The sequence below is a fragment of the Diaporthe citri genome, assembly GCF_014595645.1.
Source record: "Diaporthe citri strain NFHF-8-4 chromosome Unknown scaffold_7, whole genome shotgun sequence".
NCBI lineage: Eukaryota > Fungi > Ascomycota > Sordariomycetes > Diaporthales > Diaporthaceae > Diaporthe > Diaporthe citri.
The window spans coordinates 2,009,838-2,033,967 of NW_025064852.1; the positions used below are offsets into that span (position 1 = coordinate 2,009,838).

At 52.8% G+C, this 24,130-nt stretch overlaps 10 protein-coding genes across 10 annotated transcripts; 5 read left to right on the plus strand and 5 right to left on the minus strand.

The window, feature by feature from the left end:
• Positions 1 to 78: 78 nt before the first annotated feature.
• On the plus strand, positions 79 to 1,749 carry INS49_013794 (uncharacterized protein; the record flags this gene model as incomplete). Its single annotated transcript, XM_043174487.1, has 2 exons — positions 79 to 1,557; positions 1,621 to 1,749. 2 exons carry the CDS (start codon positions 79 to 81, stop codon positions 1,747 to 1,749), a joined length of 1,608 nt encoding a protein of 535 aa, XP_043021432.1.
• A 206-nt stretch (positions 1,750 to 1,955) lies between these two features.
• On the minus strand, positions 1,956 to 3,554 carry INS49_013795 (uncharacterized protein; the record flags this gene model as incomplete). Its single annotated transcript, XM_043174488.1, has 4 exons — positions 1,956 to 2,367; positions 2,432 to 2,656; positions 2,715 to 2,883; positions 2,927 to 3,554. The coding sequence occupies 4 exons, from the start codon at positions 3,552 to 3,554 to the stop codon at positions 1,956 to 1,958; spliced, it is 1,434 nt and encodes a 477-aa protein (XP_043021433.1).
• A 1,010-nt stretch (positions 3,555 to 4,564) lies between these two features.
• On the plus strand, positions 4,565 to 6,801 carry INS49_013796 (uncharacterized protein; the record flags this gene model as incomplete). Its single annotated transcript, XM_043174489.1, has 4 exons — positions 4,565 to 4,706; positions 4,763 to 6,068; positions 6,134 to 6,536; positions 6,631 to 6,801. The coding sequence occupies 4 exons, from the start codon at positions 4,565 to 4,567 to the stop codon at positions 6,799 to 6,801; spliced, it is 2,022 nt and encodes a 673-aa protein (XP_043021434.1).
• Positions 6,802 to 7,671: 870 nt separating this feature from the next.
• INS49_013797 (uncharacterized protein) lies at positions 7,672 to 8,286 on the minus strand (the record flags this gene model as incomplete). Its single annotated transcript, XM_043174490.1, has 3 exons — positions 7,672 to 7,762; positions 7,818 to 7,977; positions 8,124 to 8,286. The coding sequence occupies 3 exons, from the start codon at positions 8,284 to 8,286 to the stop codon at positions 7,672 to 7,674; spliced, it is 414 nt and encodes a 137-aa protein (XP_043021435.1).
• A 1,102-nt stretch (positions 8,287 to 9,388) lies between these two features.
• INS49_013798 (uncharacterized protein) lies at positions 9,389 to 10,270 on the minus strand (the record flags this gene model as incomplete). The annotated part of the gene is made up of 1 exon (XM_043174491.1): positions 9,389 to 10,270. The coding sequence occupies one exon, from the start codon at positions 10,268 to 10,270 to the stop codon at positions 9,389 to 9,391; it is 882 nt and encodes a 293-aa protein (XP_043021436.1).
• A 587-nt stretch (positions 10,271 to 10,857) lies between these two features.
• INS49_013799 (uncharacterized protein) lies at positions 10,858 to 11,439 on the plus strand (the record flags this gene model as incomplete). Its single annotated transcript, XM_043174492.1, has 3 exons — positions 10,858 to 10,913; positions 11,024 to 11,316; positions 11,384 to 11,439. The coding sequence occupies 3 exons, from the start codon at positions 10,858 to 10,860 to the stop codon at positions 11,437 to 11,439; spliced, it is 405 nt and encodes a 134-aa protein (XP_043021437.1).
• A 673-nt stretch (positions 11,440 to 12,112) lies between these two features.
• Positions 12,113 to 12,790, minus strand: INS49_013800 (uncharacterized protein; the record flags this gene model as incomplete). The annotated part of the gene is made up of 5 exons (XM_043174493.1): positions 12,113 to 12,135; positions 12,190 to 12,231; positions 12,311 to 12,389; positions 12,486 to 12,618; positions 12,768 to 12,790. The coding sequence occupies 5 exons, from the start codon at positions 12,788 to 12,790 to the stop codon at positions 12,113 to 12,115; spliced, it is 300 nt and encodes a 99-aa protein (XP_043021438.1).
• A 1,041-nt stretch (positions 12,791 to 13,831) lies between these two features.
• Positions 13,832 to 15,325, plus strand: INS49_013801 (uncharacterized protein; the record flags this gene model as incomplete). Its single annotated transcript, XM_043174494.1, has 3 exons — positions 13,832 to 14,077; positions 14,209 to 14,961; positions 15,029 to 15,325. 3 exons carry the CDS (start codon positions 13,832 to 13,834, stop codon positions 15,323 to 15,325), a joined length of 1,296 nt encoding a protein of 431 aa, XP_043021439.1.
• A 1,654-nt stretch (positions 15,326 to 16,979) lies between these two features.
• On the plus strand, positions 16,980 to 17,647 carry INS49_013802 (uncharacterized protein; the record flags this gene model as incomplete). The annotated part of the gene is made up of 3 exons (XM_043174495.1): positions 16,980 to 17,097; positions 17,160 to 17,572; positions 17,627 to 17,647. The coding sequence occupies 3 exons, from the start codon at positions 16,980 to 16,982 to the stop codon at positions 17,645 to 17,647; spliced, it is 552 nt and encodes a 183-aa protein (XP_043021440.1).
• A 1,365-nt stretch (positions 17,648 to 19,012) lies between these two features.
• On the minus strand, positions 19,013 to 20,304 carry INS49_013803 (uncharacterized protein; the record flags this gene model as incomplete). The annotated part of the gene is made up of 5 exons (XM_043174496.1): positions 19,013 to 19,018; positions 19,076 to 19,442; positions 19,508 to 19,690; positions 19,747 to 20,053; positions 20,103 to 20,304. The coding sequence occupies 5 exons, from the start codon at positions 20,302 to 20,304 to the stop codon at positions 19,013 to 19,015; spliced, it is 1,065 nt and encodes a 354-aa protein (XP_043021441.1).
• Between the last annotated feature and the right edge of the window lie 3,826 nt (positions 20,305 to 24,130).

The window sequence follows — 24,130 nt, forward strand, 5'->3', positions numbered from 1 at the left end:
ACCTGCTGCTCGCGCTCGCCCGCAACGTCACCTGGCCCCGTCTCGACTAGCTGCTGCTGTCAGTCCTGTCACATCGCCATGGGCGCCCAGCAATCATCGCAAGACGGCGCTGGCGCCCGCAGCGCCAATGACGGGTCTGCAACTGTCCGCAAGACATGTTACTACGAAGTTCTCGAAGTAGACCGGTCTGCCGACGATGCGGAAATCCGGAAGGCGTATAAAAAGAAGGCCCTCGAGCTGCACCCGGACCGCAACTTCAACGATGTCGAGAACGCTACCAAGAAGTTCGCCGAGGTTCAGACTGCGTACGAGATCCTCTCCGATCCACAGGAACGAGCGTGGTACGACTCTCACCGTGACGCCATTCTCCGCGGCGACGCCGACTCCGACGATGTCCCTCCAGAGCACTACAATGTCCGCCTGACCACCACCGAGGAGATCATGACCCTCATGGGCCGCTTCAGCCGCTCCGTTCCTTTCAACGACAGTCCCAATGGCTTCTTTGGCATACTTGACATCAAATTTGGCCAGCTCGCGACCGAAGAGGAGGCGGCCTGTAACTGGGAAGGCGCCGCGCCAGTCGAGTACCCGCCCTTCGGCTCCAGCGACGACAACTACGATCTCGTCGCCAAGCCCTTCTACAACGCCTGGTCCAGCTTCTCCACCAAGAAGTCTTTCAGCTGGAAGGAGAAGTGGCGGCTGTCTGACGCCCCTGACCGCCGCGTGCGCCGGCTGATGGAGAAGGAGAACAAGAAGATTCGCGACGACGCCATACGGGATTTCAACGACGCCGTCAGGTCGCTCGTCGCATTCGTCAAGAAGCGTGACCCCCGATATGTGCCCAACACGCAGTCCGAAGCGGAGAGGCAAAAGGTCTTACGTGACTCTGCCATTGCCCAGGCTGAACGAGCCCGTGCAGCGAACCAGCAGAAGTTGAGCGAGGCCTACGTCGCGGACTGGGCGCAGTCGAGGGGAGACAATGACGAGTACAATGACGAGTTCGCGACCAGCGAGGAGGAGTCCGAGGTGGAACATTTCGAGTGCGTTGTGTGCAACAAGACGTTCAAGAGCGAGAAACAATACGAGGCCCACGAGAAGAGCAAGAAGCATGTCAAGGCCGTGCAGCAGTTGCGGAGACAAATGAAGCAAGAGGATCTGGTTTTCGACCTGGACGAGCCCGCGGAACCGACAGAGGCTGGCGGTGATGAACCCCCAGCTCCGAAAGCCGCGCAAGAGCCAGTGGAAAGCGACGCCAAAGCCGACACGGTGACCAGTGAAGCACAAGAGGATGTGGAAGATGAGTCGGCTGGGTCGTCTTCTGAGAAATGGAATGACGAGTATGCACCGCGTGAAGTTGTTGAGAGACGTCTCGCGCCGGGATCAAGGACAGATAGTCCGAACCAAAAAGACAGCAGCGACGAACTCGAGGCACAAATGACAGAAGTGACCCTCGACGATGATTCAGTGCCCAAGCAAGAAATAGGCAAGGCCAAGCTGAACAAAGCCAAGTTGAAGAGGGCCAAGAAGGCGGCTAACCAAGCGGCCCAAACCCCCTCGGTATGACAGAGGCTTACCAATCTTGTTGGCGTTTGGGCAGAGCTGACTGACGCGCAAATGTAGAACAAATGTGCAGTGTGCGGCGAGGATTTCGAGTCCCGCACCAAACTCTTCAAGCACATCAAGGACGAAAGCCACGTAGGACTCAAGCCGGCAACGCAAGCTGGTAAATCCGGTAAGAAAAAGAGATGACTGTTCTCTTATTACTGAGTATACCTGGCTGTGCTCCTGTCCCGTCAAAGCAGCAACGCCCTCCCAGATGATGCCCCCCCAGCCGCTTGAGAACGCCCATAAATTTGCAAGGTGTATGCAAAAGGGCGGCCTGAAAACGCACGCCCATACATCCTTCACAGAACTCCGGCAAGACAAAAGGGACCAACCTGAACCGAAGGGAAGTATCACGTGCCGAGGGCGGAATTATCGTCATCATCATCACTCAGCGTTTCAACTTCGTCAATAGCGCCCTCCCGCTCCACGGGGAGACCTCGTGCGGGATCATGTTCCGAGACCCTGATGACGGCCTTGCCCTGGACATACTTTACCGAGTCTTTCCACGCATCCCAGTCGTCCTCATCGCTGATCAGGAACCCGATCAACATGCTGGGATCCATCTCGCGCACGTGCAATCTACGCAGTCGTCTCGTATGGCACGAGTCGATGTCCTCCTTTGAGTACTTTTCAACGTCCTCGTGGAAGGGCAAGGCAAGTCTGGTGAAGTGCGGATCGAGGTAGAAAAGGTAGGACCCTGGCTCGGAATTGTCGCCTGCCTGCTGCGCCCCGACGAAGTAGTGTGACTGTGACGGGCGGCCGCTGTGTCAAGATAGATGTTAGCGAGGGCACACCTTCGTGGAGACATGATGGTGTGGCTGCATACCCAGCAATGCCCACGGACTGCGGCAGCTGGAGCGTAGCCGTCAGTGACTCCCAATAGACTTGGTTGATCTTGTCGATACCCAGCCGTGTTCCCACAAGTATTAAAGTCGGATGAAACGTCTCGCCATCGGGCTTCGCAATTGCCATGAAGCTGTCCTCATAGACATCAGGCAGGTCACCTGTCGAGTAGACACGTAGCGACGGCTCGTTTGAACTGGCCAGAGCCCTAAACAGGAATCAGCCCCCTCCCGTAGATATTTGACATTCTGGGCACCGTCACTCACTGAATACACCGTGCTGTTGCCGATGGCCCGAACCACTCGCCGGGGTATTTCCCGCATGCCACAGCGCCGTGTCTGACGAAGTTGTGGATAGAATAGGGGGCCCGCGGGTCGTCGGCGAAGCGAGCCAGGAGTTCACGCTCCTCACGGTCAGCCGTACCTCGGCGCCAACCTAACGGGGGTGTGGTCAGCAGGATTCTCGACGGGACGCGCACGACCAGGAACTAGGATCTCACCGCGGCCGAGTTGGCAGATCGATAGAGTATTGGCCAACAGACTCTGCCCCGAGCGTATCATGCAACCCCAGCCTGTGTCGGAGGGGAACCCGCTTTGGTCGGCGAGGCTTTTGAGCCGCATAGCAAAGGAGAGAGAGGCAGAAGCCTTTGGGTCCGAAGACCTGGCAATAGGTTCGAAATTAGAACGATAGGTCATCCATATTCGGGACTCGAAGTCGTCCATGAAAGAGGGAGGCCATCCGTTGTCTTCAGCCGAGGGCTCATAAGCCAACGAGGATGAGACGCTGCTCGAACCCGAGTCGGGAGGGGTTTCGGGGGCGGCATCTGGGGCTGGGCGGGATGCAGTGGCCGATGGCGTCGTCGGGGGCGCGGCCTCGGAGCGAGCTGCGGCGTCCGAGGCGGACTCGGTGCGGGCGGGAGACTCGTGGGTATAAGAGTATCCCAGGCACCAGACAGGCTTGTTGGCGGTTCGGTCGTTGACTGGTTGCGGATCCCATATCATCTTGACAATGCGGCGTCCAACGCGCCCGGCCTCGGCGGCACCGGCCATGACCGTCTCCCTGGCTGTGTCCACTGCCTGCTGGGTTCTTTGGGACATGTCGGCCATTTTGAGTCGCCGCGGTGCGAGTACGGACGTGGAAATTCGAAATGGTGTTTCTTTTGCAGCTGAGGAGAAGTTGAGGCAGCACCTGCGCGTATAAAAGGAGCGAACGAGTACCTTGATCTATTCTGTTGGATTAGTACAGGGCAAGATGTCTGCCTGCCTGCGTGGATCTGAGCGGCTTTCCCTCACGCAGCCATGGGGTCCCGGAAGCCGGCCCACAGTCGGGTCTCTGGGAGAGAGGCGGCAGAAAGAACTGCAGCAGGATGCAGAGGTAAAGTGTTATCGTGAACAAGCGTAGGAATGGTTGGTGTTAGGTCATGCAAGAGAGAAGAGGGCGGGCGTGAAGGGCATGGCTGGCCGTCGACGATGTGGGTTGGGTTGGCATGTATGGATGGCAGCAGCACATGTCATTCCCAGGTTAGCTAGCCACTTGACCAACTGCCCCGGGTCCCCACCAAGCCTGACTGACCTTCTACATAGTAGCGGTAGGGCGGATGGCTGGGGGTACTGACCTCAGGTACTCGGGTACATGTTCCAGGGTGTGCCCAGGCAGCCCAGACCGGCAAGTAGCTACTGAAACTCAAGTACATGTACAAGTTATCGCACCAAAGTAAGCGGGGCGTTGTTGCCTAGGTACTTTCTGTCAGCCCCAAGGCATGGACCCTTTCCTGTGGGCACTTTGGTGGCGACCGCTTGACGGCCCTGTCATCATCATCACTCTAACCATCGAAAGCGCTTTTCAAAGACGGAGTTGCAACACTTCTTCTGACTCCCTGCACCGGGCTTCCTAACACTCAGACCCACCGTGATTCTTCTTGACTTCTGAACTGTGACCGCGAAGGAGCAAAAGCATTTTTTCTTCGTTCGGTAGCCGCTGTCTGTTTAGAGGGGGGAGAGAAAGAGCGAGGGTGAGGGTCAGAGTGAGAGAGTGCATGCGACATAGAGGCGCGAGCTCACTGACCAACACTTTCACATGGCCACCGACGCACTACTGATACCAACACCACTTTAACATGGCAAAGGGAAAGAAAGGAAGGGCTGCAAAGGCAGCTCGCTACCGAGCCATGACGGCAGCCCCTGCTCAGCAACAGGATCGCCAACAGCAGAGCATTGTCTCTCAGTACGTGCCAAGGGCTGCGGCCGTCAAAGTTCACGGTCAGTCTTTATGGGGGAAAACCCGTGCAGCGCCTCCTTCTGAACCTCTGTTGCAGGCTTTTCTCTCGCGGACGAGGCTAGGAACACGGCTGAGCACCGGAAGGGCTGGGATGCACTGGCAAAGCTCCGCGCCCAGCCCGTTGCCTTCGTGAGCGCCGGGATGGTGGAGCCTCTGAAGGAACTCGACCAGCTGGGGCACCACACCGATGACGTGGTCGACACGTCCGAAGATGCCGCACCCGCCGACCCGGACAAGCAGCTGAAAGGTGATCAGGAGCCGTCTTTCTTCATTGACACCAGCGGCAACCAGGCCCTTTCTCGCCGCCACGGCCAGCACGTTGCATTTCCTGAGCCTCACTCGTCGGGCGATGAATCGAGTTCGAGCGAGGATGTTGTTCTCTTCAAGGGAAGGAACGGTGCTCGCATCGACAATGCACCTCCGCCCGTTGCCCATAATATCACAATCCAGGTTCAAGCCGTGGAGAAAACAGTCCAGAAAATATTCCTGGACGAACCAGGCCAACCCAAGGGCCCCGTCGCGCGTTCCGACTCTCCACCGCTTTGGCAACTACGTGGCCACAACGACGAGGACGCAATATTTGCTGACTATGTTGCAAACATGAGTGAGGACAATGATGGTGACGGCGACGACGATGTTGAGAGGGGCCAATTGTTTGCAGCATTCTCGAGCAAGCGGGATCTAGGCGGCTCCGATGGCGACGTGGTCATTGCCGACGAGTCCGATAGTGATGCTTCCGACGGTGTTGAGGACCCTGACGGAAAACGAAATCCTGCGGTATTTAAGACAGGCGAGTCTACAACTGCTGAGGACATTGACATGACAGACGAGGCCTTGGCTAGACTCCTCGCTAGACAAGAAGAGCTTGGCTTGGACGACGACGAAATGATGTTACTCGCCGGAAGTGTATTCGGCGGTGTGCCTTCATCGAGAAAGAAGACTCCGCAAGCACGCAAAGAGAATATTAAATTCAAGTCTGAGAGGACGGCCAAGACGGGCGGACGTGGGCCGGTACCGAGTGCGAGAGAAGTCGCAGATGCGTTCGACGATCTGGACTTGATGGATTGGGGCCGGCACAACCCGCCGCGTAAGCCCAAGAGCAAGCGCGGACAGCCGACGTTTGACATTTCAGATTCTGAGCTGGAACAGACGCTCCAAGCGACCTGGAAGGCTGATCGTCTCCGTAAGACGGAGAAGAAGCAGCAGCGCGAGGAGCTGCGTGCCCAGGGCCTCCTCGGCAAGAACGTCGACCCGAACGATCCGCGCGTGAAGTACCAGACTGGGATGACACTGGACCAGATCAAAGAGGAGATGCGAACCTTCCTCTGCGGCACCGATGAAACGTAAGCAGTTGATCACCACCAAGACCGAGTTGTGCCGCAAGCTGACCTGACCTGTTACCCTACAGCCTGACGCTTCCTCCCATGGATGCTTCTGCGCGCAAGATCATTCATGAGCTGGCGAACAAATTTAATATCAAATCCAAATCCGCCGGCCACGGCGAGACCCGCCGCCCATCACTCTACCGGACCAAGAGGACAGTCAGGTACTCCGAGCCATCATTTGAGCAGGTTTTCGCCCGCGCTGGACGCCGATACTTCCCCCGCCTCGACCAAAAGGGCAAGGCGCCAAGAGGTGGTGGTGGCGGTGGCGGCATGGGCAGGTCGAGTCGTGGTATCAACCACGCAGCATTTACGCTCAAGGACGGTGAAGTGGTGGGCGGTGGTGCGCCCGAGCTAGACCAGGCCAACAAGGGCCGGGCCATGCTTGAGAAGATGGGCTGGTCCACGGGCATGGCCCTTGGATCACAGGTACGTTTGTGGGAGTCCAGCGGCATGGGCGACCTAGCAGGATCCATGCCGGCATCTTGGAGCACAGCCGTCACTAACAGCTTTTACTTTGTAGGAGAACAAAGGTATTCTTCAACCGCTCGCCTCAGTAAGTAGTGCCGTGTTTACTTTACTTCCTACGTTGTGGAGACTGCCCAGGCGGCGGGAGGCAGCCTCCAGTATCGCATCCGCAACGGGCTACCTGTTCCTCATCCTCAACAAACTCGTGGAGAAGGGACGTGGCTAATTCGAAGCATCTAGGTCGTCAAGCGTACGAAGGCTGGCCTGGGTTGATTGGAGCGCCGAGTCCGACGGGGAGTCACCTGCATAGAACATCGGTCGGGCGCGTCGGATCAGACCGCACGTGGGAGATTAGAAAGGGGAGGGGCCACCATGGTGTTTTGATATCACTACCACGACTGAAGTGTGGCCTTGGCCTTTGGCATCTGCTCGTTGGCATCTCTTGTACAAAGCACTACTGTCCCCCGTTAGAAAGGCTGTTTGTTTGTCCCGTGGACAAGCGGCTGCACTCCTGCTAGTAATAGAACCACCTTAGAGGCCCGACGTAGAGCAACGTGTGCCCGTCCCGGCGGTCACGGCAGCCAGAGGCCAGTCCCGGGCGTCAGCTTCTAAAGCTTCGTAAAGCCGAAGCAGACACAGGCACTAGAATTCCTGGACCGCCCGATGGTATACTTGATTGTGACACGACGCGTCGGGCACCAGGGCTCTCGAGTCGAGACCAGCATCGCTCTTGAAGCGTGGCTCCTGCTGGATCACCTCGGAATATAGTATGAAACGTCGTTTCGGCATGGCGCGCGCGACAGCCAGACACGTCGCACAAACAAACAGAGTCGAACGCGTCAGGGCAGAATAAGGATTGAGTTCTTTGTTCATATGCACGATTTCATTGCTTCCGAAACCCTATTCTGAAGGAGTATTTGTACAGCCGCGAACCCCGTTGACCGTGTGAAAAAGCATTGCCCCAAAATCAAGACCATCCGTGACGCATTAAGACACCCAAGGATCATGGGCCTTGGTATATCTCATCAAGTACCAAATGCCAAAGCTCATCCTGTGCCCATAGAGAAAAAGGAAAACCAGACCCTGCTCACACCGCTTATTTCGTGGAGGAAGAGTACTTGGTGACGGCCTTCGTGCCCTCAGACACGGCGTGCTTGGCCAGCTCACCAGGCAGGATGAGACGGACACTGTGGCGGGGGATGTTAGCGAGGCGCGCGACCAGGTGACGGGATGGGAACTCACGAGGTCTGGATCTCCCGGGAGGAGATGGTCGACTTCTTGTTGTAGGCAGCAAGCTTGGAGGCCTCGGTGGCGACGCGCTCGAAGATGTCGTTGACGAACGAGTTCAGGATGGACATGGCACGGTTTGAGATACCAGTGTCGGGGTGGACCTGCTTGAGGACTGTTGCGACGCGTGGGGTCAGTCATGTGCTGGGGTTTGGGAGGGGCCACGGGTCGCGCGTGGGAGCAGAGCGCGCGGCTCCACCACCGACGACGGATGCGACACGAGGGGTTGCGAAAGAACGCGTTTTTGGGAATGCAACTCACCCTTGTAGATGTAGGAGGAGTAGGTCTCCTTGCGGGCCTTGGTGCGCTTCTTCTTGTCGCCAGAAGCGGCGGTCTTCTTGCCGGCATCCTTCTTCTCAGGAGCCTTGGAGGCAGTGGCAGGGGCCTTGGAGGCGGGCTTCTTGTCGGCGGCCTTGGGAGGCATTTTGGTGATGTTGATTGAGGATGTGGGAAAAGTGGTCAAGCTGGAGTGCAGATGCAGATGGATGGAGAATCCAAAGACGTTGTTGTCGAAAGTAAGTGGGTTGTGCGTTGGGATGTTGATGAGATGGGAGAGTAGTGGAAGGCGGGAAGAGTTGGGGAGGTGGGAGAGGGATGGTTTATGTATTGGAGCTGCAGCGGCTGCTGATTTGACTGCCCGTGTGATTCTGATTTGGGGCAGCTGCCGTCCAACTCTCAAGCGCGTGTTTTTGGCCCGCACGACCGCACCAAAGGGTCGTGCTTGAAAATTTGGATCTAGTTCAAAAAACAAAAACGCCAGTGAAAGTTACAGCTTGGCTAAATTCGCAGGCGCGAGTGATTAAATCAACCGTCAGCAAGGATCTCAGCAAGGATCAGTGGATGATCTACGACGGGGCCCGGTGCCTCAGCTCCCCCCGTGTCATTTTGGTTTTCAGTCACCCTGGCAAACAGCCACAGCCAGTGCAGTTGGTGTGTGACGCAACATTTCAATTTTCTGGCAATGTGCGCCTCACTCACTACCTTAGATGTCCGTTTTCTTTTGTGACAGCCAGAATATCTCACCCATTTTTTGTTGTAACCGACAGCCAGATTCCCAATGCAAATTTGTCCCATTGAATTCAAGCAACCCAGTGCCAGCCCAGTTCAAATTCCTCCGTGAAAACAATATTGGACGACGTCCAATCTCCGCCCATTGATGATGATACTGCAAGTTTCTCGTGTGATTGGTGCCAGTTTTCCTCCTACAATCTGTCGCTTGACGGACGCTGCGCAGAAAGCCCAGCCGGCGAAACTGGCATTGTGTTGCGGTTCATTGCCAGGTTCTTGTCGTACGGGGTTTTGTTCAGCTTCGCATCATTGATGTACTGCCAGACTGCAAGCAGCGTTCTGGCAGGACCGTATCCGAGATTACGAGCTCCTGTCAACAATCTGGCAAACGAGTAGATTCTAGTTCTCATGCCGGATGCAGCAGTGCGAGGCGGGCAGATGTCTTTACGACCAAATTGCCAAACATCCGGCAAAAACTTTTCATGCACCATGACGGCCAGGGTGAAGTCGACGGATGGCTAGCGAATCTGCACCTTTCTCAGGTTCTCGATGTCGGTGGTGAGCGCGTCAATGCCGATGGATAGCCACCAGACCGCAGTGTTGGGCTGGAGGTTGTCCAAAACGAACTCGAGTTCCTTAAGTCTGCAACTGGACAGCATCGTGCGAGGTATTCCATTTCGGAACATGTTCAGGTAAAAGGACATCATGAACCAATCATCTGCGCTGCCAATGACGGTTCGAATCCAGTGGTAGATCAAGAACTGCCGGTTTTCTTGCCCTCCTAGCGATCTGATGTGGCGGATGAGGGTCGAAGCAGCCTCAACGCAGCGTGCCACGTTTCGGTCGTATTGCTCTTTGGTCATGTCGGTTCCGCGGCTGTGTCTTATGGACACGATAATGACAGTCCGCTCCGGAAAGGGGCCATACGCCTTCACCAGTGCAGTGACTTTCGTGGGCCAGACGTCGGGTGCCAGATCGTGACGAGCCTGCCATAGAGGAACTGGCAGGAGAACATAGGTTCCCGGCAAGTGGCCGGGCGTAAGGGGCGCCTCGACTGCGATCTCATACCAAGCTGGCGGCTCAGGTGCGAGTACTGGCAGCTCATGTGCGAGTGCTGGCGGCTTGGGTGCGAGGACTGACAGTCCAAGTGAATGTTCCCGTGCCTGATCTTCCTGTTGCACCTCAGCTGCCAAATTCCATTCGAGTACTGGCGGCTGGAATCTGAGGACCGGCGGCAGGTGTGCAGGGACTGGCTTCTTGCGTGGCCCACTACTTCCGAAGGAAACTGGCACTGGTGGATATTCCACGACTGCAGCAGGCTCGACTGGAGGAGGCGAGGTTCGAGGCCCAATGAAGTGTTCGATGGCATGTTGGATGTTCCAGTGCGGATTTTCATCCATCAGGGCGGCAACAGCAGCCCAGTCATCCGCGGCAAGTGTGCCCCATTGCTCAAGACCACGCACAGGCCCGGCGAAGATTGCATCTCTGATGAGCCTGGCGGTTGGACGCTGTCTGGGGCTGCGAGCCGGTTAGCAAGGCGATGTTGAATCGTATGGGCTGAAAACTTACACGGCCCGTTCAGGTATGGCGTCAATTCTGCCAAGATTTCGATGCGTCGCCGTGTTTTTCGTTTTTGACACAGTGAATGTAACCGACGACCTTCACTGGGGGGTTTTCGTTTCTTGGTGGAGCTGAGCTCCCTCCATAAACAAGAAAGCCGCCGAATCAGGAAAGGTCGATTTTCCGCCGCCTAGCATGGCAGGCACGCGCTGCAGGCTTGTGATTTGGGGGATCGCTCGTTGCTGCAGGCAAGTACTTAATCCACACAAGTCCCCCACCATCTCCCACTTCCACCAGATCCCATCACATCTCGCAACATCATCACAAATAACCAACCACTTTTTGCATCCATCGATCCCAGACGTTTACGTCGCCTCAACATCAACTTTTCATTCCCAACTACTCACCCCAACCCACAACCATCAAAATGACTGGAGGCGGCAAGTCCGGCGGCAAGGCCAGCGGCTCCAAGAGCGCGCAATCGTGAGTCTCCCCTGCTCAGTCCACCCGACTGCCGTGTTTTGGACGCGTCCTGTCGCGTCTTTCAACGGTGCTCCGCCTCGACCGATCAGCTGCTGACCCTGACTCTGCAGTCGTTCCTCCAAGGCTGGTCTGGCGTTCCCCGTCGGCCGTGTCCACCGTCTTCTCCGCAAGGGCAACTACGCCCAGCGTGTCGGTGCCGGTGCCCCCGTCTACCTGGCCGCCGTCCTCGAGTACCTCGCTGCTGAGATTCTCGAGCTGGCTGGCAACGCCGCCCGTGACAACAAGAAGACACGTATCATCCCCCGCCACCTGCAACTCGCCATCCGGAACGATGAGGAGCTGAACAAGCTCCTGGGTCACGTCACCATCGCCCAGGGTGGTGTCCTGCCCAACATTCACCAAAGTATGTTGCCTTCTCCTTCACACCACGCACCACCCCGCGCCCCACAGTCGTCTAACATACCTCACAGACCTCCTGCCCAAGAAGACCGGCAAGACGGGCAAGAACGCGAGCCAAGAGCTGTAGATTTGAGGTGTTTGCGGTTTTGCTTTTCATTTTCCGGTCGGCACGTTTGGGTTGTTCATGACACGGGGTCACGGTTACAGGGTCACTTTTACGGTTGTGTTTTTGCACGTTTGGGTTGTACATTAATTCCCAAGGGATCATCATGGTCATGAAATGAATACCACATCAAGAACAACAAACACTGCTCCATTGATTCCCTCGCGCTTGTGGCTGTCTCGGTCTTTATTTCCCGGGTTCCGTGTGTGTGGTCGTGTTGCGAGGGCTCGCGCGGGACTTAGTGACCCCTTCTCATAGTTGGTCACGCTCTAGTTTGGTATACCTTGGCGACTTCGCAAGTTATAGCATGGGCCTGGTTCTGGGGCACGCATATGAGGACGGGCCTTCTGCGCTCCAAGTCCTTGAGAAGTACGAACTGGACGTTGCTCCCCTGCTCCAAAATGTAGATCACTGTATAGACGCGAGATCCCCTGCTTAGTCGAGATTGGTGGTGACCGCAGCTTGACACAGTAGTCTGTCTTTGCGCAAGACGACCGTCCCGGACAACAAAATTCACGAGCGACGGAGACCCGCATGAAGGACGAAGTTGCATTTGTTTTGTTTCCCATTGATTTCCTTGCACCTGCACCGCTATGTACACAATGCCCGTTTGCACCTGCGCATGCCGATTTTATGTCTAGTATTTTAATGGTGGAGGAGCTGCAGCCAAGGTTAGCTTCAGCGACGCCACAGCAAGAGAGGGCGGTAACTCACGGTCGAGTATTGGGGCCGGCAGGTTTCTCTCGTACTTGGATCCTAGGTAGCCCATAGTCAGTATTTTGGTCGGTGTCGACGAGGCCAGTGACGGCTCTGGACTGGAACGAGGAGCCCATACCTCCGGGTGCTGTGGGAGGAGCATAGGGATCCGGGTGTTTCCACGTATCCAGGATCTTCTCTGTCTCTTTCAACAATGCCTAACAAGAGCACCCCCAATGTCAGCCTGGGCCCTGCCTTTGCGCGGTGACATACGTGCAGGACGATCGGTGGTTATCCGCCGCGACGTGACATACCCGTTGCTGTCTAGGCTCGGTGATGTTCCGGTTGGCTTCGAAGAGAGAGCGAATGTAGATGGCCTGGCCGCGCCAGAGGTGTCGATGAACAGCCCAGTCGAGGGCAAGCTTCAAGGAGCGCCGGTAGAGGGAGCTGTAGGCGAGAAACCGATCAGCAATTGGTGATGAGCAACGGCAGCCACCAGCCACCAGCCACCAGCCAGCGATATGCGCTCGCTCACCCTTCACAGGTATAGGGCGGAGGGCGGAAGGTGCTTGTATAGCGGGGGGGGAAGGGCTCACAGGGCAGCTTGCCGGGACGACATGATGGGCGAGGCAGACCGGGTTGCGTTCCTGGTGGTTGGATTGGAGTTGGATTGGACGTGTTGTGCCCGAGCGGGATCGAGTCGAGCGCTCGTACTGCCTTGCGAGGCTTGGGGGCAGACGGAGCATGCGGTGGCTGTCCGGCTAGATACGTAGGACAGACGAAGTCGACAGGCAGGGTGCCAATCTGAATCTCGAAGTCTCAATTGATGCCTCGATTACTAGGCCGGAGTTGCGGCAGGGCGGCGAGCAGCAGAGACGATGGGGACTTGGAACCTTGAGGAGGCTTGGCAGGCAGAGAGCTCTTCTGCTTGCCGGGCTGCTGCTGGTCATCCTGGCGGATCAAATTCTGATTGGCCCAGACACGCGGCGTGCTCTGGTGCTGGTGCAGAGCCAGCCAGTACCTAGGTACCTAGGTACCCAGTACCTGCGTGCTCGCGACCTGCAGCTCTCCCACGGAGAAAAGGCACCGCATCCTAGGTATCGGCACCTTGAAGCTTTGGACAGACACGGCAGGATGACCACACCACCACATGCCTATATAGACAGTATATACCTCATAAAGAAAGAGCCTGGCCCTCGTTGTCCAGAAGAGACATCTGCAGGTCTCTGTCTCGCTGTCCTCTGTCCTCTGGCGCCTGGCTGGCCGCCGCGACAGCTCCAGGCGCATCGTGTTTCGACGCCCGTCCTCCCGGCTACCCGGTTGAAATCGGGGCCCATACCCGACCGGCCACGGCGAGGACCGCTGACGTCCTACCTTGACCACCTGCCACCTGCCACCTGCCTCGCAATCCTGGTAGAGGGAGCCATTTTGCTGCTTCAGAATCCGCTTCCATTTTTGGCCCCGGCTGCGTTTCTCCCACCGCCGTGACTAGACCGTCCACCTTCTTCCGCCTCTCCCATTCCTCTCCACTCCTCTCCTCTACCAGGCTATTCGCATCCGGCTTCGTCTGCGCGTCGCCCAGTTGTTTGTTTGCTTGCCTGCTTCTTTGTTTGTTTCCTAGCTCGCCTGCGCCATCGCCCTCGACAGCCTGTTGCCCAGCATGCTCAGGACTCTGCGCACGACAGCGCGAGCTGTTCACCTGCGCCCCTTGCAATCCCTTCAGCACCAAGCAAACATCCTGCCCCTGCCTGCCTTGATGCAACATGCTCGCACATACGCCGACAAGGTCGTCCAGGTCCCTCAAATGGCCGAGTCCATCTCAGAAGGCACCTTGAAGCAATGGAGCAAGCAGGTTGGCGAGTTCGTCGAGCAGGACGAGGAGATTGCTACCATTGAGACCGACAAGGTGCGTCAGCCCTCGTGCGCCCTGCCCTTGTTCCCCTTTTCTCTATTCTACCCCTGAGAGCTCGTCTATCTCTGCCTACAAGTGCATTGACTGGATGGTCGACAACGACGCTGACCATCCTCGCCCGGCAGATCGATGTTGCTGTCAACGCCCCCGAGGCCGGCACAATCAAGGAGTTCCTCGTCAACGAGGAGGACACTGTCACCGTGGGCCAGGACATTGTCCGGCTGGAGCTTGGAGGTGCCCCTCCCGAGGGCGCCGGCAAGTCCGAGTCCAAGGAGCCCCCACAGGAGCAGCCCAAGGAAGATTCCAAGGAGCCAGAGAAGAAGCCCGAATCCGAGTCAACGCCGCCGCCCAAGCAACAAGACGCGAAGCCCGCGCAGCCCCCTACTGCCTCCGAGAAGAAGGAGCCCGCCCCATCCTCAAAACCAGCCAAGGAGACGAAGGATGCGCCTGCCCCTGCCTCTGTGGGTGACCGCGAGGAACGCCGTGTCAAGATGAACAGGATGCGGCTGCGAATCTCCGAGCGCCTCAAGCAGTCTCAGAACACGGCCGCCTCTCTGACCACCTTCAACGAGGTCGACATGTCCTCCATCATGGACTTCCGAAAGCTCTACAAGGACGAGGTGCTCAAGAAGACCGGCGTGAAGCTTGGTTTCATGAGCGCCTTCACACGCGCCGCCTGTCTGGCCATGAAGGAGATCCCCGCTGTCAACGCGTCCATCGAGGGTCCCAACGGGGGCGACACCATCGTCTTCAGGGACTACGTGGACGTCAGCGTTGCCGTTGCTACCGAGAAGGGCTTGGTAACACCGGTCGTGCGGAACGCCGAGAAGATGGACATGGTGGGCGTCGAGAAGGCCATTGCCGATCTTGGCAAGAAGGTATGTGAAACCCGCACTCAACCCAAGTTTGTTTGCACAGACGTCTGACATGAACCATCACCAACAGGCGCGCGACGGCAAGCTCACTCTCGAGGACATGGCTGGCGGCACCTTCACAATCAGCAACGGCGGTGTCTTTGGCTCCCTCATGGGCACTCCCATCATCAACCTGCCACAAACCGCCGTCTTGGGTCTTCACTCCATCAAGGAACGGGCTGTTGTTGTGAACGGCAAGGTTGAGGCCAGGCCGATGATGTACCTCGCCCTGACTTATGACCACCGCCTGCTTGACGGCAAAGAGGCCGTCCAGTTCCTGGTCAAGATCAAGGAGTTCATTGAGGACCCCAGGCGCATGCTGCTGTAAGCCCTGGCGAGTTCAGGGTAGGGCTGGCAGGAACTGGGTTTCGGGTAGCCAAGTAGCTGGTGCAGGGGCGGGTTGTGTCTGTGGTAGCATACGGGCAGCCAGTGTCAATAGTGTACAATAGAATGAGCTGGGCGAATGCCGGCACAACTGTGATGGGCGATCTTGAAACTAAGCTTTTTAACACTGTCCGGCCCACAGGGTGGCTGTCTGACTTGACCATTGCATGTATATATCGGTGCTATTAGAGTACCTTTGGGGACGGGTATCGGCTGGGTGTGGTCGGCCGGAATCCATGACTTAGCAGATCCTGCACATCCAGGTATCACACTAGCCCAAGTGGACGGACTTGGACAGGCCAGAGGTTCGAAGTAATGATTTCGTGCACAAGAAGCAGCAGCCCCGGAGCAGGAACGAGAACATGAATAGGGAATTCAGGACTGACTTGCAACAGCGGCCAAGAGCAAGGTTGCGGATGGCTGTAAAGCCAAGGTGTGTAATACGGTGAGGGTTCCATTGGGAGCTCTTTCATGTCAACGATTACGTTGCGGATGTTCTGCGGGCTTGAACTGATGCAGTTAGTCCTCTTGCCCACGGGCTGTTGTATTATGTTATGCTGTCTATATCCGACTGACACAATAGGGAGGAGGGCCAGGGAATAGCTGCTGGGCGAGGACAGACACGGAGTGGCCGGAAGGTCGGGCCCAACTGCCAACTGCGGGGCTGACATGGAAATATTGTCTGCGTCAATGTGAGGCATCGGGCAGATGGGACTCGATTGCAGGCTTGTTTGATCAGATCCCCAGACTACCTAATGGGTATTTCTCTATCGATCTACATAGTGTGTGTAAAGGCCCCAGCCAGTTTCCTCCTGACTGACATGTTGCATATGCAAGGGATTGATCTGGCTATGAGATCTTGATGTTGTATGTGGACAAGGTGTCCAGGCTCACTGGACCTGGGACGCATTCTGGAGAAGAGTCGATGGGGTTTGGGGTGTCTAGGCTTGAGATGGAGTGGTCTTTTACTCAGCCAAAGCTGAAGGCAGCGGTCTGGACATCCGGCTTGTGGTCGGAGCGATGTGGGTGATGTGGGTGATGTGGGTGATGTGATTGATGTGAGGTGTTCGGTCCACAATGTTTACGATCCGGCGATGCCGCTGACGGTGTATAGGGCGGCGATGATGTGACCAACAGGTCTACTGTGGTCTGCAAGGGCGCATTTCGAGCATAGATACAGTCAGTACGTGCATCGGGCCAGGCGCTTCGCCTAGGGGGTCGAGTAGCCGGGGAGGCTCTGGTCAAAGCTTGTTCTGGTCTTCATTTCGTATCCTTGTGCTGGCAACAGGAATGGCCAAGCCAAACGGTGCTGGTACAATCCACACTGCTCCACCAAGACGGGCAAACACGAACCTTGGCTCCCACCCTCTTTTTTTTTCCTTCCCCCGAGCTATTCCTGTCACTGCGCCTGGCCAGGCTGAAAGGGGGCGCCACGGCCCCCGGTTAGCCGAAGTGCTCGCTGAGATCACAACAATAAGTACTCACCACCTTCCGACTCGAATACTTTGTCCTTCTGCTGCCTCCAAGCCGGCCCTCCCAACAAGTAGCACCAGTCAGCCTCACGCTCGCTTCATTCCCTGTCAACGACAATCAACAAAATGCTTGTCCCGGTCTTCCTCGCTGCCCTGGCCGGCACCGCCGCTGCCATTCCCGCTCCCCAGGTTAAGGGTGATGGCATCACATATGGCAACTGGACTGTCCGTGCGGATTGGTCTCGTAAGTGTGCCACCATGTCACCTGATGCAGCGGCCTGCTTGCTAACCAGCTCAACCTGACAGGCTGCCCCGATGCCAGCCTGTACGACATCACCCTGCAAGGGCGGATTGCTGTCACTGGCACGACCGTCGGCAGCGGCATCGTCGACTTCAAGCTCCCCGTCGCCCCCTTTGACGCCTCGCTGGTCCTCAAGCCTGCCGGCAGCATCGGCTTCGGCTCCCCCTACCCACCCAGGATGGTCGACGTGGCATTGCTCGAGACCGCCGACGCCGACGGGAACCTTGGCACGGCCACCTTCCAGCCCGAGAAGGCGGGCGCCACCAGCGTCGACGCGGTGATCGCGCAGGTCGCCTGGTTTACCTCGCCCGAGCAGGCCTTCATGTCCGCTTCTGAGATCGACTTCGACACGCTGCAGGAGAACGAGACGGCGGCGATCGGGACTTCGGTGGATCCCAGCTTCTTGAGGGTCTATTACGTGAGTGCAGCCCAGAAGAGCGCATGCATCGCCTCTCAGCTAACTTTGAGATAGTGTTCCCACCCCTCGGTCTGAGGGTATTGAGTTTGAGCTTGAGAACGGTATGAGCAGCTCCTCATAGCAGTCAGGTAGAATATTCATTGTACATAGTTATCTGCTGAGTATTCTATACGTTGGTTCTGCTCCACACTACTTGGTCACTCTGTGGTTTTCGCGTTCATACAAAAACAAAACAGACACCACTGGTCTCTTCATCTTACTACTGGGTGCATCCCAGAGATAGCCATGGGTTTTTAATGTAAACAAACGCGCTCCGCACACGTGGCCACTGAGGTCAGAATTGAAGAGTAAGACTATCACTTAAAAGGCCAAAGATGGCTATGTTTGCTACTTGCGCTATGTTATGACAACAGTATATGTTACAATACCCGCTACAATGGCCTGCTATTTAACCTGCGGCTCATGGTCTTTAAGTTTTCCTCTCTCCGCGCGAGTTATCGCTTGGAATCCATATCGGCCACACTGGGGCAGGTAAGTGGTTCAAAATTGGGAAGGGAAGGTAGACTGTTTAGCAGATTGAGCAGTTTAAGATCCCCGAGCGTTTTAAACCAGAGCAGTTGGTAGGAGGGGAGGAGGGTATTTTGGCTGGAAGGCCTTGGTATGAAACCTGTCTGAGAAAACTCAAATTCTAAGCTGGAATTATATTCTCGAGCCATTCTCTCTGAAATGCTTCCTTCCCGGAGTGCCTTTCTGCAATCCCTTTCCTTCTCTCTTTGCCCTACTGGTTCAGTTACGTATGTTCAAGTTCTGCGTGGAAGGAGCGACTTCCTCTTGTTTCTATATTCTCTCTCTCTCCCCCTCTCTCCCCCCCCCCCCCTCTCTCTCTCTCTCTCTCTCTGTGTGTGTGTGTGTGTGTGTGTGTGCAAACCATGCTAAAACTGCTCAAGTGAGGCTAAGCCATTAACTGAGCTTTAAACCACTTACTCTTCCCAAGCGGTGGATTAGAGTAAACGATTCAACTTCCCATCCTAGTTGCCTGCTGGTTAGACCCCCTAAGCCGGTGACTGCACCGCTTAACACCCCAACATCCCCGGAACAGCTTTGTAACGGCACCGTGACAGTATGGATGTTACCAAGTATTCCTACAGCATTATTCTGATTTTAGGCATATCCGGCTTCATCCGCGTCACTTTGAATGACAACCCTCTAATTTTGCAACCAGTGGTGTTGAGATTTGCCTGACATTTATACATGTATACTCATCTAGGTGGGAGACCACTGTGTTTTTTATATTCATTCGAATAACGAAATTTGTACAAAGGTTCACCGGTGAAACTATCGAATAAGGCGCACCGCGTAGAAGACACCCATAGTTGCTAATTTGCCACATAGACCAAAAGTCTTCAACCATCACAGCCAATACCTCGGCCAACCACTGCTTTAAACCTCCCTACACGTGTCGGTTGAACATTCTTAGCCAGTGGTGCAACCACCAAGACGAACACTCTCGGCGTACATCTCGTAGGTATCCGCATTAGCAGCGGCCTTGGTGGCGGACAGGGCCTTGGCGGCGTCCGGACCATAGGCCCAGTCGTCGGTACCGTACAAATGTGTCATCTCATGGAGAATGCTACCCGCCTTGTCATAGTCGTCGCCCGAGCACTGCGAAGCAAGCTCGGGGAAGTCCCAGAAGCCGTTGTTGGGGCACGGCACGATAACATTGTCCGATGGGACGGTGTACAGCAATGCATCGCCGCCGGTGCAGTCACTGTACGTGTCGACGCACGAGATCTTGGGCGACGTGGTCTGCACATTGGCCACATCGTTGTAGATCGTCCGGACCTTGGCCTCGTTGGAGGTCGATATGAACCTGGGAAGGGAAGCGAGTCAGTAAAGGCCTTTCTCGGGGGACGTGGGAATTTAGAAGTAACCTACCAGGTCGTGAAATAGTCGGCTGCAGTGCCAGCAGCAGTGTACGCAGCACTGGCCATCGAGATAGCATCGGAGACGCTTGTCTTCAGGGTGCTTGTCTGCGAGGTGGAGCATGACGAGTACGTGATGGATCGCCTCTGGATGCGAGACGTGGCGGGAAGCTCACGCTTGTGCGAAATGTGCTGCCTGGACACACGAACATCAGTACCGTGACAGCAACACCTGCGACAGTGAGAACGTACTCAGCGACAGTAGCCTGGTCGGGCGTGACCTCGACCTCCCCGGACGTCACATCCTCACAGGCAGCCAAGTCCTTGAGCGAGGAGGGCGCCTCGGTGCCCTCTACGTAGCGGAATCCCTGGATAGCCGTGACCTTGGCTTGTGGCACGCCATCGAGTTTGTAACTCTTAGCTGCGTTTACCGGGACTGTGACTGTCTGTCCGGCCTCGATCTGCTGGAATGAGCTAGCCGCGAGGCCAGTTTTCTTATAGTTGACGTAGACGCCCTCGAATGGGAGTGCGTTGCCGTCTACCATAGTTAGACAGTCTTCTGGACACCTCGTTTGGACGGTCTTGGCTGTAATTGCCCTAGTACACACCTGCATCGGCCACCAAGAGATCCTTGGTGGCATGATCGCTGAACACCGTGTTGCCCTTGAAGACCGAGATGGTCTCGTTGCCCGTGTTCGTCACTGCGACGTTGATGACATGGCTCTTTGAATCAGTGATCTCGACAGAGAGAGGGCAGGCGGCTGAGGCAGCACCAGCAAGGAGGGCGAAGGGCAGCGCTTTGGCAATCATGTTTGCTGACTGAAAGATAGACTTGGCCGGTGAGAGATGGCTGGAGGAATAAGTCCAAGACCTCTCATCGCGAGATTTGAATGCCTCCTGCTTTATAGATGATCCGTCTACCCTATCCTCTCTGCCCCTCGGTCGGCGCTCTCCGCCATGGACAACCGTCCTGTTGCAAGGATGAAGATAGATATATGTATATGCCAAGCCGGAGGAGTTCCCCCTGTCAAGGAGGTGAGCCCCCAAGTACGTATGCCTTTTGGCATTTCCCCACTCGTTCCAAAGCGTGATGTTGACATTACCTAGGCTTGATTTGGAAGGAGGTCGATTAAGCATCCCAGGGCCTTGTCGGCCAGGGCTTATTTAAGATAAGCTTCGGCCGCCAAGCCGTGTCCAGGAGGTGCCTGGGCAGGTTGGGGTCGTATGCATGCTATAGACCGATTGCCGGATCACAAAATGGACAGCATTGCTACTGTTCTGGCCTCGGCATGTGGGCGGCGGAAGTGGGTGCGTCTAGACGGGAACATCCGGAGACTCTGCCAACTCGCCGTGTTCTGGCGCCTCCCGCCAATGGACTGGCAGCTCGGGAATGCCTCTGGCGGATTGTCTCGAATGAGGTAGGTGTTACTGAGTGCGTGGGCAATGAGACCCAGACGCCGCCGGGGCTTTGCGGTGACCAGTGTTACCCAAGTATGATGTGGTTGTATTTTAATTGGGCCAATCTCGTTACCCAGTGCTCCTGAGTCAGGAATACCAATCAATGCTAACCAAGAAAATTCGTGGGGTCAATTTCGGACACGACTGGGTGTCTGTTGGGAGTGCATAGAACCGAAGCAGGGAACAAATTTAACGTGGGCGTCCTCTCTGTTGAATCTGCACGGAAAAACGCATCTTGCAGCATGAGAGTCCTACAGCGTGCCAGCGTAGCTTTATAGATGGATATCACCATTGCGTGAGATTAGTCCTGGCAAAACTGGGATAGAAGGCGCTTATTTGTAATATATAAATATTATTATCAAAATAGGGGTATTAACTAAGACAATTTTCAATAAGGTAGCTTTAAAGAAAAGAAATATGAAAAAAAAAGAGAAGTAATATGTATTAAGCGAACTCTCGGGTCATCCGGGGTTGCCTCGGCGAGTCATTGGCGGTCGATACAGTCATGTAGTTTCTTTATCCTTCGGATGATTGCGAAAGGCTGGTGCAGTAACTCTTGAAGTCCTTGAATATGGACTACCGAGGGGGATGCTTAGTCGGGAATCCGGCGGAGTATATTATCAAGGCGGCAAGTATGACTCCTTGAGGTACTGCCCTGCGATGTGCGCTCCCCGATCAGATCTCATGCTTCGTGAACGGAAACTTGCGAACTTCTTACGGCCAGAGCAACCAGCCTCCTTACTAGATATGATGGGCAAAGTCTGTTCCCAAAAGCGCCGGACGCTACTGTCTATACTCCAGGAAGCAGAGAGCTGGGACGGTCAGAAATGGACAACTTTTATGGGCACAGGTACAACCCTCGTAGACCACCACTATGAACTAGATAAGATAGGTGGAGAGAACCGCACCAGTGCCCGTCGTCTTCACATGGAAAAATTTGATCCAGTTTTGTTCAAGAATACAACTTAAAACCTGCGAGGGGACGTGGGTAGCAGCCCGAACTACCTCTCGCTGTTGAACACGATGCACGATAAGTTAATCGCAGGACATGCGAAGCAGTTTCGGCTTGCTTTAAAACATTAAGAACTTTAGGGAGACACTGTCATCACTGTTAAGCTTGACGGGTGCTGTTGAGACGGGAAAGAAGGAAGTTTCTGTTGGCAAGTACGACCCTCGTCACTTGGAAGGCTACTTTAGTTATCCCCTCCGGGGCACGTAGCCTCTTAGAACTTAGATAGAATAACATTAATACATAATTGCTTCCCATACGATTATCATATATATAAGAAACTTATTAACATTAATTAATGGTTATAAGTACCATAAATTAATAAGGTAAAAAAGGCAACCTTATAAAGATTTCCCTAATTTAAAAATTATATCCTCCTTATTAATAAGCGCTATATAGTAATAATTACTTCTTTAGGCCTTCCTATATTATTAAACTCCTTAAGCAAACATTATAAAGATTAAATAAACTAAGTAGCATTCCCTATAATATTTATATATATATTCATTGCCATTTAAGAAATATGCATTTATTATATATAAAACTTTACTAAAAATAAATCCATTTTTAAATTCTCTTTAAGACTTAGCAAAACTTAATAAAGCTTTATTTTATTAAATAAATAAAGCTTATAACTATTATAATTACTAAATAAATAAAGCTTGTAATTATTATAATTGCTAAAGCTAATGCAATATTATATTATAAATAAATGCAAGTTATATATTATACTTTTAATTAATATAAAAGGACTTAATAATAAAAGAAAGCCTTAACTTTTAAGGCTTAAAGGAATTAATAACTTTTTCCTCTTAATAATTATAACTTACTTATTATTAAATTATTATTATTAACTTGCTTTTAAATATTACTTATTTTATTAATAGCTTACTCCTTATAATATTTATTATAAAAACTTATAAATATAGTTAATAATACTAAAAAGCCACTGGCTTTTATTAAAGAGTATATAATTAACAAGATGCTTGCTTAAACTTTAATTAACTTAGCCTACCATAAATATATTAACTTAAAACTATAGTTTATAGCCTTTGCATAGGGAGCATTAATAAAATACTTAGTTACTTATTTAATAAGTACTTTAGCAAGCTATATATAATAAAACCTTTATAATAATAACTTTTTCATTGCTTATTATAAAGATTATATAGCATAAATATAGGTAATGTTTAAAGCATTATTAAATCCTTACTAATAATGCCTAAAAATCTTTTTTTAAATGCAAGGTATTTATATAAGATACAATAATTAACCTATGGTATTATAATTAATTATTATAGCTTAAGTTAAGGAAAGATTAAAATGAATTAATAATAAGCTTTATAATGCCTTATTAACCTTAAAGTTAAGCATAAATAAATATTGTATATAATTTTAAAAATAGCAATTATAAGTATAGCCTTTATAAGTATTATAGGCAGGCTTTAAATAATAATAATTGCTAAAAGGATAGTCCCTAAAGCAATATTTATTACCGCCGTTAGCTTTAGGCACGTAATTATAAAACCTAAACCTAGTAATGCAATTTATTAAAAACTAATATAGCTAATAGGGCTTATTATTATTAGCGGAAAGATAAAGATAAAGCTTATATTAAAAATATATACTATATTTAGCATAACCTTAGGTTGCCCTAAGAATGCCTTCGCTAAATAAAAAGTATAACTTATATAAAATTCTTCCCTTATAATATATTTTTAATAAATGCTTAAATTTAATAAAGTTAGCATAGTTTATAAAAACCTTTAATAATTTTTATAAGTATATTAAAGATTTATATAATTTGCTAAATAATAAGATAAAGATATTTTTTAATATTTGCTATTATGCTAAAATTTAGCTAAGTTAATTTTATGCGGTTTTTCCTTAAATGCTTAAAGACTAAGTTAAGGCCTATTATTTTTATTTTATAAATTAAATTAATATATTTATAATAGCATACCTTAAAATTAAGATATATTTTAATATAAACCTTAATTATTAGCATTATTATATAAATTAAATAATAATAATATTTATAAAAATAAGAGTATAAAACTTAAATAAAAACTTGCATAAGGTTTTATATTTAATGCTTAATAAGCTATAACTTTGCTAATAGGCATTAAGTTAAAATTATGCTAAGGAGGATAATTTAAAAATAATAAT